Below are 12216 nucleotides of genomic sequence, written 5' to 3' on the forward strand. Positions count from 1 at the left end.
GAATAACATATCACGTTTTCAAGTATTAATCCTCTAAATTTAGTGGTATACAGTCAACTACAATTTTCTCATGAATTAGTCCTACGTTACGGAGTAAAATGTTTTATAATAGCGGTCGGTAACTTTGATCTTTTAGAGTGATTTAGTGGTTTGAGCTTGAAATTTTCATGTTGGGGGTCTCAAATTGAAAATCCATTGCCAGCAAAAGCAAGAATTTGCCTTATGGGTCGAGTTTGTCGCACTAGACTTGCCTAGTGCGGTTTCCTTGTCATAAAATTTTTTTAAAAAGAATTCATCACGGGAATCTCACCTATTAGTTTACTTATTGTCATTATCCCCAAGTCTTATAAATTTTCAAAATTCCTCATTTTCGCGCATTACATTAATGTATCTCGCGCATCAGATTAGTGTATCATGTATCAAATGTATCTTGCGCATCGGATTAGTGTATCTCGCACATCAGATTAGTGAATCTCGCGCATCAAATTAGTGTATCATGTATAAACTGTACATCAGATTAATGTATCATGTATAAAATGTAATGTATCTTAGTTAACATTTAATTTATCTCGCACATTAAATTAATATATCAACGCTTATATTATTGTATTTGTTTTAAGAGAATTTTATATTATAAACTTTTAAGGAATATGTTACAATTTTGCCTTAAAAGTATGTGATTTTTGTAATTTGCCCATAATAAAATAAAAGCGACTATGTATCCAAGGGAACTTGAACCCGATGAGTAGAAGGAATACTAACTACTGCATCACAGCTCTTTGTTTGATTTTGGTTATTAACAATTTATTTATATATAAATATATACACAAACACATTAATTTTTGTCTATACAAGATTTTTTGAACAGCTATTCAGTTTTGCTTGATGAGAATTTGTCTTATGAGGAGGAACCTGTTGCCATTCTAGATAGAGAAATTCGCAAGTTGAGATCAAGGGAGATTGCATCCATCAAGGTGCAATGGAAGAATCGGCCGGTTGAAGAAGCAACTTGGGAGAAGGAGGTCGATATACGAGAAAGATACCCACACCTGTTTACAGATTCAGTTACTCCTTTTCGCCCTTGTTTTCCTTCATGTGATCGTTCGGGGATGAACGATGGGTAAATTGGTATCTATTGTAACGACCTGTTTAGTCGTTTTGAGCAGCAGACTTCAATTCTGGAAAAACTGGTAGAAGCGACGGACCCCACGACGGACCGTCATGGGCACGACGGACCGTCGCAGGGTCTCGTTTCAAAACACTTAGAAAATCTGAAATTGGGTACTGAAAATCGACTCTCTGAACTTCGGGACCGTCACAGGCGTGACGGACCGTCACAGAGTCTTCAGTGGAAATCCAGTCTCTGAACCTTGCGACGACCTGCAGGACGGACCGTCGCAGGCACGACGGGCCGTCGCAGGTTGCGTAATCCCAGTCTGGGTCGGATTTCTTGATACGTTTTAAGGGACGTTTTTGACTATTCCTGCTTTAATTATAAAGTTAGTGGGTTAATGTTAATAAGTCTAATTACTTGGGGGTTAAAAGAGGTAACCTTAAGTTAATTAGTGGGTTATTATTGCCATCTTTTATTCTTAATTATATACTAATTAGGGTAAAAGAAAGAGGGGTTGAATAAAGAAAATAGAAAGAACAAAGAGAAGGAAAGAGAAACGATAGAGAGAGGATCGAACGAGAGGAAAAACACAAAGCTTGGGAAATTGCTTGCTTGATCACGAATCTTCGGTGGAGGTAGGTTATGGTCTTTATGCTATTCGTAGTAAACTCTTAATAGCGAATGATATGTATGGGTAGTATTGTAAACCCTTCTATATGCTTAATTGTATGCTTGCATGAATGTGATTATATGATTGTGATAAAATAAGCATGATGAAGCTATTGAATCCTAAATCTTGAAAGATAACCCTAATCTACTTTGTTAATGATGATGCCTTGGTATAAAAGAAGGCTTGATGAACGAAAGTAGTGAGATTAGGGGATCGGGTGCCACGTTCCGGTACCAGGATAGAATAGGATCGGGTGCCACGTTCCGGTACCAGGATAGTATATGAGGATCGGAGTGTCACGTTCCGACACCAGGATAGAATATGGATCGGGTGCCACGTTCCGGTACCAGGATAGTATATGAGGATCGGAGTATCACGTTTCGACACCAGGATAGTATATGGATCGGGTGCCACGTTTCGGTACCAGGATAGAATATGGATCGGGTGCCATGTTCCGGTACCAGGATAGAATGAGGATCGGAGTGTCACGTTCCGACACCAGGATAGTATATTGAGGAGCGGAGTGTCACGTACCGACACGAGGGGAATAAAGATAATGAATCTTGAAAGATGTTAATATATTCAATCTAATGAACCGAATTCCCAAATGAGTATAATGAGGAGGCGTGAGTCCTCATTGATGTGCTTGGTGTTGTAACCAAGGGTTATGGTAACTGTAAATGCTGCATGCTAAGGATATTAGTTGATTTTATGATATTGCTTAATATATACTGTTTTCTATTTTGAGTTGGCCGATGATATCTACTCAGTACCCGTGTTTGTACTGACCCCCTACTTTTATGTTTTCTTCTTTGTTATTTGTGGAGTGCAGCAAACGTGCCGTCGTCTTCAACTCAACAGTAATTCTAGCCAGTCTTCGTCACACCGGATCTTCAGGGTGAGCTAATGCTTCTAGCTTGGACTGGATCTTCCTCTTCATGTCTTGATGCCTTGAAGTTCCGGCATGGACTAGCTTTTATGTATTTTTAGCTTTTTAGAATACTCTTAGTTTAGTAATTTGATCATAGATGTTCTTGTGGTGATGACTTCCAGATTTTGGGGATAATAATAGTTATTGAATTGGTTTTTATTAATGAGTTTAAGTCTTCCGCATTATTTTATGATGATATTACATTGAAATGTTAAGGTTTAGATTGGTTGGTTCGCTCACATAGGAGGGTAAGTGTGGGTGCCAGTCGCGGCCCGGATTTGGGTCGTGACAGCTACATTGTGAATGCTATTTTGTAAAGCACGAAGGAACGATCTACAATTTTATAAAAATTAAAAGGATTAGTTTATTTTTTATAAAAATAAATAGAACTAGGATTAGAAAAAGTTCTACTAATAAGATAAGAAAAACAAGATAAATCCACAATTTCTTTTAGTAGTATCTAAGAGTAGCAATGGACTATAGAACGATCTTCTCTTGTTGCCTCTATTTTTTCCTCTTCTAATTTAATTTTGGTGGGATTGTGCCATCTCTAGCTTCACTTTGTCAAAATTATCAAATAATTGAAAGATTTTGATTCCCACATGTTAAAATTCACTTTCCTTAATTTTAATTTTTCATTTAGTAGTTTCGATTTTTATGTAAAATAAATATATTTGTATTAATCTTAATATCTATTTATAAGTGCTATTTAACTTGATCTCATTTTATATTTATGTTTTATAATTTTAAATGTGCACAAATAGACACTTGAGGTTATATTAAGTTGAACAAGTAGACAAATAAATTCTATGTGCCATAATACAAGTAAAACACATAATGCCATGTTGAACGCGTGTACTTATTTAAGTTTTTCCACGGGTAGATTTTCAACAGAAAAGTTGAAGATTAAATGTGAACTAAATTAAGATAAAGAGTATATTTATTTGTGTCTTTGTATTATTTTATTACACACTAATAGTGATGTATTCTGGGGCGGAGCCACCTTGGTACAAGGGGTTCATCCGAATCTCTTTTGGTGAAAAATTATATTATTTATATATAGTTAAAATAATATTTTATGAATGTATAGTAAATATTGAACCCCCTTCGACTATCCCGTATATCTATTTCTACAAATTTTGAAACTCCTTATTAAAAATTCTAGCTCCACAACTGACGCACGCGATATACTTTAGTAAAAGGCAAAAGAATAGTTCGATTTGTGCTCAATAATCTTCGTTGCCTTTTAATATTGCAATAATGTTTGTATTTACTCATTTTTCAACGATGTGGTACTTATCACTCCTTTAAAGTATTGCTCTCTCTGTTTTCTCTTCAGATTCTTCACCAGTCCTTCAATATATGTAGGCTATAACAATAATATATAAACATGACTCTTAATTTGTTCTCATATGACAATTTTGTCATATATTGAGTGTGCACAGTAGACATTTAAACTTGTATAAAATTGAACAAATGACGTTATGTTAAGGATCATGTTTATGTATTAGGTATATATATTGAAATTTCAGATGTTTTTCACGTAGAAACGACTTAACTTGTCATGTATAATTTTCATGTGATTAATTTACCATTTGATTTTGCTTCAGTTTTCTAGTGATTCTGAAAAATATATATTACAAAAAATGTACACTGTAGACATGTCAAAAAAGTTATTGAGTTTGGTCCATACAAAATTTGAATTGAAGTTTTTAAAAGAATTTCAATCCAATACTTTTGGTCCATCTTGATTAAAAAACTTTTGGACAATATATTGATAGTATACACTTTATAATTTATATTGATATGCATATATTATACATATATGTAAACAAGTATACAGAACATATACGCACTATATACTATCTAATGTATATATCGTGTATACTTTGGCTATGTTTGGCAAATTCGATGACTGAATAATATATATTAATAGCTATTCTTTAATTTTGAATTATTTGGGTTGAATACTTTGACATATAACAAATATAAAAATCATATTTGTATATTATAGCTATAGTTTGTATGATTGTGCTCCACTTTATGTTTGCTATGATTATTACTCTGTACATTTCGATATATACATATTCATAAAAAAATTGTATTTGAGTCTATTTATATATTTCAATATATAAATGGGTCATGCATTTGTAGATTTGGTCTATTTGTATATTTCGGTGTACAAATGGGTCATGCATTTGTATATGTCGGTCTATTTGTATATTACGATATACAAATATGTCCTGCATTTGTATATTTTGGTCTATTGTATATTTCGATATACAATGGGTCCTAAATTTGTATATTTTGATATACAAATAGATCTTGCATTTGTATATTTTGGTTTATTTGTATAATGCGATATACAAATGGGATGAAAAAAGAAGAAAATGTTTACTACGAATTACAAATAAAATAAACTATAGCGATAACAATTTTCCCTTTTACTAACTATACTAGTCCATTTATCATTTTCAAGCCCAAAGATCGTTTTAGTTTAAGGTCCAAACATTTACGTGTCAAGTGAATAGAATTTAGGGAAAATGATAGATATCTCACCTTTAAGTTCTCATATTATCATCGTCCACTATTAGTTTTACAAATTCTCAAAATTCCTCATTTTTAAGCATCAGATTAATGTATTAGCGCATCAAATTAATGTATTTTGCGCATGAGATTAGTGTATCATGTATAATATGTACATCAAATTAGTGTATCATGTATAAAATGTAATGTATTTTATTTAACGATTAATGTATCTCGCGCATCAGATTAATGTATCAGTGCTTATATTATTGTATCAATCTGAGGGATTTCTATAATTATAAACTTATAAGGAACAAATGATTATTTTACCTTAAAAGTATGTGATTTCTGTCATTTACAAGACCAACAAAATGATGCTATGCATTCAAATGATGTGTTAATCCAACAGAATTCAAGAACCAGTCATGATTAAAATGACATGTCTTAACCAATCTAAAACAATATTATCACATATATTTGTGATAATCTTGATGACTTATATGAATGAGACAAAAATATTAATTTACACTTGGACTGCCTATAACCAAAAATATGGAGATCAAATAATATTCTGAGGACATTCAACAAGATTGGAGAAAGCATCAAACATACTATGTTTTTACAAGGTTCAAAATATCCTACAATTCGAAAAATACACCATTGGAAATCCTCTAATCACTCTGAGAAGTTTTTTTTTTATTTAAAAAAACAATCAATGAACAACATAATTATACTTGATAAAACTCATTAAATTATCAATTTTTTATTTTTTTTAGTTGTAGTTAATATTTCAGCACTCAAAAATGTATTGATAACAAACACCTGCCAAATGTTTATTCCCAAGTTTACCCTTTAGCATAACTATTTAAATGGTTTTACCTAACATTACATAAAAACATATGGTGTGTATTAGTGTAGAACACTTTGAGCCTAAAGTCACCTAACTTAAATATTGTTTTTATTAAATTCAAAAAAAATTCTACCAGTCCTAAATCCAGTCTTAGACGCAAAGTTTTTTTAATCAATGATATCTAAAAATATTGTAATTTTTAAGGTATTCGAATCAAATATTTTTTTTTACTTTATAATAATCAAAGGTGAGTCGATGATCAATACTAGTATTGCGATCTTTTGGCTAAAATCATTCCTTTAACTGTGACTTAAATTTAATGTACATCCTCATATTATCTAAGTGAGCAAAAAACATCTTTATACTATCCAAAAAAATGACAAGAATCATCCTTCAACCTATTTTTGTTAAAAAACTGATTGAACCAATAAAAAAAATATTTTTTTAATTTGATCACGTCTTGGCCACGACGAAAAGATCAAAGTTACCTAAAAAGAATAAGGATATGAATAGGAAATGAATCTTGAATTTAAATTTCGTTTGTTGTTAATTTATAGAGTATGTTTTTTTGCATTATCTATTAGCAATACACAAGTTTTGAAATAGAAACGTGCCTTGCACGTTTGACCTCTGTTGCTATTATAATTTATATAGGCCCAAGATATAAAATTGCTCAACATTGTCTGATGTACTCCTATATGTGTTTTTATGCATATAAAATAAACTTTTTTTTAGTATTTACTTTCTGCATAGAACGTAAATATTAACAATTCTTTAGGGTAACTGTGAGCAACTTGTAAGGCTAGAACTAATTCAAACACCGTCATCATGCTCTATTGACGGTGTTTAATTTACATGACTTTTGATGATTTCACTTAAGTACATATTATTTTTCACCACCACAAATTTCAAATGATTTTATCCATCAAAACTTAATCAGATAAAGACAATCAAATAGAGCATGCATTTTCCCACTTTATGACAATTAGATCTTTCCTATTTTAATGCAACTATAAACCCCCAAAAAAACAGTTTTCTGTTTTCTGTTTTTTTTTTTTTTTTGTTTCTTACTTAGTCAAACAAGCACATCTATTAGCAAATCTCATCACCTAATAATTGGGGCCCCTCCATATTTTCCATGCCAATCCCCAAGCCATAGGATGCATAATAAACAATAAGAAAGAGGCAAATCAACACTTGTGGACCAAGCAATTTGGTCAACAAGTTTTGTTTTCTTAATGCATGAGTGATTATCTATCCCAACTAATCTGCTTATTAATCTAATATTTGCATTTCTATAACATTTTGTTACTCGTTGACTCACACAATTGAACATATTGAAGCTAGAAAACACCTTTACTTAAATCAAAAGCAAAGTTCCAAGCAACTACACAACACTTTAAAAAACATTAGAGATAATTGACTTCATTTTCTATGAGTCATTTTTTTATATAAGAGACTCTAGAGGATCAAATTATTGGTTTATTGGTCAAATACCTCGACAATTCCGTGAATTTTATTTAGACATTTGAATTATGACTTGTTCCAGTTGAGCACCTGAGCACATGATAAAATTTCTTATTAAGCCCTTCAGACTCTCAAATTTTCTTATGTGCGTGTTCTCAAGCGCCCATTATGCAGATAATTTAATTATATTAAATATGTAACCTCCTTAATTATACACATCAACATCGATCAATTGGAACATGTTTAAGATTTTATGACTTGTTGAGACAAATACGTATAATTAAAGGAGGTGACATATTTTAAGTGATTAACTTATCTTAGATGTTTGAGAACTCACACATACATGTTTCCAGAATTCGAGTCGGAAGTGTTGAATAAGAACGTTTTATCATGTGTTCAGGTGCTCAATTGAAACAGATCACCAACTCATAGTTGAGTGTCTAAATAAAACTTACAGACAAATTTAAGGGATATTGATATATTCGACCTTAGTTTTTTTTTTCTTCAATCCACTTGATATATAGTGATTAATCATAACTCCCAAAAATCAGCAATCTTTGAACTCAAATGGATTACTTCAAATCATTAGCTCAAGAGTTATTCTCCACAAACTATGAAACACCTCCATCTTCAATCCAATTCATAGATGCTGCACTTTCTTGTACAAGTCCACATTTTGCACCATCATACACAGATCCTAACCAAAAACGTATAATTCGAAGACACCTCGTCTCTTTTCTTCAAGATTATATCTCTTTCAAACCTTCCATCGATGCATTCATGCATGACGATGGCACTAGTGTCAACTTACTCAACGCGAATGGAGAGTTGCAACTCTCTTCCTCCACCCCTTCAATCCCTCTTACCATTTGGTTACATGAAAGTTACCCTTTTATAGCTCCTATTGTACTCATGTCAACAAATACTACTTATCCAATTTATGATAACCATCCTTTTGTTGACTCTTCATCAGGTTCTATTTCAACATTTTACTTAGTAAACTGGAAGTACCCTGGCTGCAACCTCTCTGACCTTGTACACAACCTTGTCAACATCTTTTCACATAATCATCCTTTCTACTATTCGCCTTCAACTAACGATTTCTTTCACCCTTCTTTAGCTTCTAGGAGGGAGGCTATAGACCGTCTCTCGTGCACACTTCATTATGACATGACAGAATTACTCTCCAAGACTCATGATGAAGTTGAGGAGCTTTCAAGCCTTAAGGAACATATGGTTAGAAGGGTACTTGTTGCTGAGTTTTCGGTTGATGAGAGTGAAAATGAAATGACGGAATTGAAGGAAAGGGTGAAAATCTTGACAGATGAAGCGGATAAACTGTCGAGTTGGCTAAGAGATAAGGATCAAGATTTAAGTCCGGAGGAGTATAAAGTTGAGGATGAATTTGAAGCGATTGACGAGAATTCAAAGGTACTACTTGATAGCATTGCAGCAGATAAAGCAACAGAGGATTTGATGTACTCTTTAGATAAGGCAGTTGAGCAAGGTGTAATGCCTTTTGGTACATATATGAAACAAGTGAGACTTTTGGCCAAAGAACAATACTTTGGTAGAGCCAAGCTTGAAAAAATGGGAATATCTCTCGAATGGCTTCATTGATTGAAATTCCTCCGGGGCTATATGCAGAGGCGAAGCTAGAATTTGAAGTTTATTGATTCATGATTCTAATTCTTTCAAGTTTCTACGTCCTGAATTAATAATTCGTACATATTTCTTGTTACAAATTTAGAGTTTCGCCCCTAACTATATGTTTAGAAAGCCAAAGTTAATGAAATGCATATTTTCATGATTCATAATCTTTTATCCTCTGTATCTTGACTGCATTAACTCTTCAGATTTCGTAATCTTGAATATCCAGAAAGAGTCTAGCAGGGCCGGAGCTATTGCAACGAAGGGGCTTCAGGTGAACCTCCTTTGTTGGAAAATTATACTACTATTTAAACAGGATAAGAACAACCGTTTTGTATATAATTTTTGAATCCCCTCGATATAAAGAAAGATTGTAGTGAAGTGAGTTAAAAATTACATATAAGTTACACCATTCTTTCTAAATAGAAACAACAAAAATAAAACAGGGGAGGGAAACAAAATGAGCATTCCTATTTAGAAGCAACGAATAGGTCCGGGACTACTTCGATATCACTAACATTGACGGGGAACTCATGAATTTCATCGCGCCATGGATTCATCTCATCGCGATGAACAGATCGAATTGCCTTCCAAATCACACTGTTGCACTTGAAACCTGACCCAAATGCTATCTGCCACAATGCATCTCCTTTTTCCACCCTACCTTTCGCCTCAGCATAAGCTACTTCATACCATATCGAACCACTTGAAGGATTACCAATTCTGTACAATGTCATTCTAGAAGCTTCCATCTGCTCATCGCTAAATCCTAACTTCTTCTGCAAGTCATCCAACACCGGCTTCCCACCGACATGTGGGAAGAAATGATCAATCGATTTGGAGAAATCAGGACTATAAAAGTTGCTTCTTGTACTGAAAAGATTTACCAAGTAACGGAATTTTTCAGACAGAGGAAGTACTAAAGGAGCTACAGTGGATATGTTTAATCGAATGGTTTTCATAGCCGCGTACAACAGATCTTTATTGATTGTGATGCCTCGATGTCCTTCCACGTCTTCTTCCATGAAAATACAGTTGTACGAGCGATCATCGTCCGATGTTTGAGATCGGACGGTGTGGATGAGCTCATACTTTGATTTATTCAGATCAGACGGTTTGTTAGATAGGAGCAGAGCTACTGCACCCACACGGAATATGCAATTGGTCAACAATTTTGACCGGTCATTCCCTTTGTACACATTTGCTGTAGTGCTCTCACTAGTCACTACTAGTGCACAAGAGTTATCATGCACCTTCACAACAATATCATAAAGTTTAACAACAACGATGAATCGAATAAAATAATTATTTACAGTGTATTATTACCTTAAACAAATTCTGGACAAGGCCTAAGGCAACAAGGCCAGCAGTACATCCCATTCCAGTAATATTATATGTACGTATATCATGTCTAAGGTTGTAACGTTTCACTATGACACTAGACACCGATGGTATAATATTGTATACACCAAAAACAGTAATCAATATGTCAATATCATTGCATTGTACTTCGGTTTTCAAAAGAAGTTCATCTATGACTCCGAATATTGCCATCTCTACTTCTTCCTTAGCAGCTTCCGCGCTCATATCTATAGGTTCTTTAAACAAACCTTTAGAAAGGTACGTTTTATCACCTAAACCGGATCGTTCCAACATCTTGTCCATGAACTCTAGTGAGTCTTTGTTGTAACAAAGAGTTTTAGTGCTTTTGTTGACAAACGTTTGTCTATCAACTTGTTGATTTTTCGGGGGCTTGTAGCATGAGAAATCTACAAGGAAAACTCTTCGTTTAGAGTTTTTGCGGTAGAAAAATAGTATTACTAATGTAAATGTAATGAAAAAAAGCTTAGGGTATGTTAGGATCAATTCCATGGTTGAAACTTGAAAGTATTGCCTTGTTGAAATGTGATAAATTTAGAATCTCAACCTACCTTTCTTTCCCTTTTCTATATATAGTATATAGCATGCACTATCAAGTCATTTTTGTGTGGTGTTCGTAATAGGTACTCCCCGTCTTTCAATTTATGTGATATTTTCATTTTTCGAGAATGAAAACGTTTTAGTTTGATCAGAATTGTTTGACTTAAAAAATATTTTAATTTAAGTCAATAATTCAAAATATTTAAAAGATCTATGAAAAACTTAACGTCAAAGATAGACTTTTTTTAATCTCAAAATCTGGAAAGTATCACGTAAAATAAAACGGAGAGAGTAATATATATTTTTTTTCAAAATAAAAAGGCTTTAAAATGTCTTTAGACTATGTGAGATGAATAAAAATATCTTTCTTTTAAAGTATAGTCTAAAGTATACCCTTATCGTCACTACTTTGTAAACTAAAAATACTCTTATTGTTACTTAATGAGTCTAAGGTACCTTTATTCCAAATGCATTTTTTGACATTTTGGATTTCAGTGTTTTAGAAGATATTGATATTATTTGAATTGCCTGATAGTATAAAAATTATTTACATGTAATGACGATAAATAAAATAATAATTCTAATCTTTAACTTTAACTTGTAATCTATTATTAATTTATTTAAATTTGTGACAATGATATTACTTGTCCAATTACTATATTATTATATCTAATTGTTATCCTTCCCATAATACATTTTGGTCCACCAATGATTTTGTAGAGTCTATCAATGCATTGTTATTAATTCTGACAACTTATGGACCGAATAACATAGTTGGCTATCCGTTTCATATTGGGAAGTTAATGCGCGATATTATTTGATTTAACAATTAACATAATATTTTTTTAAAATATCATAATATATTTAAAACTTATAGTGTAAATTAATTTTTAAATATTTGTGTAGAGTAAATTATTTTATTAAAAGTACTCCCTTTATTTTTATTTAAATGTCATCATTTTATATTTTACGTCTCTTAAGAAATTATATAAATTTATTAATCTCTTAAAGTCAAGTTTCCGATAAATAAACATAAACTAATTTATTTTAATTAATTAAATTGGCCAATAAATATAAATTAGCTTCCT

General features: G+C 32.5%; 2 protein-coding genes and 1 pseudogene across 2 annotated transcripts; 1 reads left to right on the plus strand and 2 right to left on the minus strand.

Moving 5' to 3' along the window:
- Positions 1-3846: 3846 nt before the first annotated feature.
- Positions 3847-3950, minus strand: LOC112942258 (U5 spliceosomal RNA; annotated as a pseudogene).
- A 3757-nt stretch (positions 3951-7707) lies between these two features.
- On the plus strand, positions 7708-9375 carry LOC101266865 (protein ELC-like). The gene has a single exon (XM_004247286.3). It carries the CDS (start codon positions 8126-8128, stop codon positions 9176-9178), a length of 1053 nt encoding a protein of 350 aa, XP_004247334.1. The 5' UTR covers positions 7708-8125; the 3' UTR covers positions 9179-9375.
- Positions 9376-9538: 163 nt separating this feature from the next.
- LOC101268510 (beta-ketoacyl-synthase) lies at positions 9539-11131 on the minus strand. Its single transcript, NM_001366695.1, has 2 exons — positions 10535-11131; positions 9539-10461 (listed from the first exon to the last, which is right to left on the minus strand). The coding sequence occupies exons 1-2, from the start codon at positions 11078-11080 to the stop codon at positions 9679-9681; spliced, it is 1329 nt and encodes a 442-aa protein (NP_001353624.1). The 5' UTR covers positions 11081-11131; the 3' UTR covers positions 9539-9678.
- Between the last annotated feature and the right edge of the window lie 1085 nt (positions 11132-12216).

This window comes from Solanum lycopersicum, chromosome 9, assembly GCF_036512215.1.
Source record: "Solanum lycopersicum chromosome 9, SLM_r2.1".
Classification (NCBI taxonomy): domain Eukaryota; kingdom Viridiplantae; phylum Streptophyta; class Magnoliopsida; order Solanales; family Solanaceae; genus Solanum; species Solanum lycopersicum.

Excerpts from the sequence above, each read along its gene's own strand:
- LOC101268510 (NM_001366695.1), bottom strand. The coding sequence starts at position 11,080 with ATGGAATTGATCCTAACATACCCTAAGCTTTTTTTCATTACATTTACA. Across the intron at positions 10,462-10,534 it reads TTGTCCAGAATTTGTTTAAG|GTGCATGATAACTCTTGTGC; the intron begins GTAATAATACAC and ends ATTGTTGTGAAG.
- LOC101266865 (XM_004247286.3), top strand. The coding sequence starts at position 8,126 with ATGGATTACTTCAAATCATTAGCTCAAGAGTTATTCTCCACAAACTAT.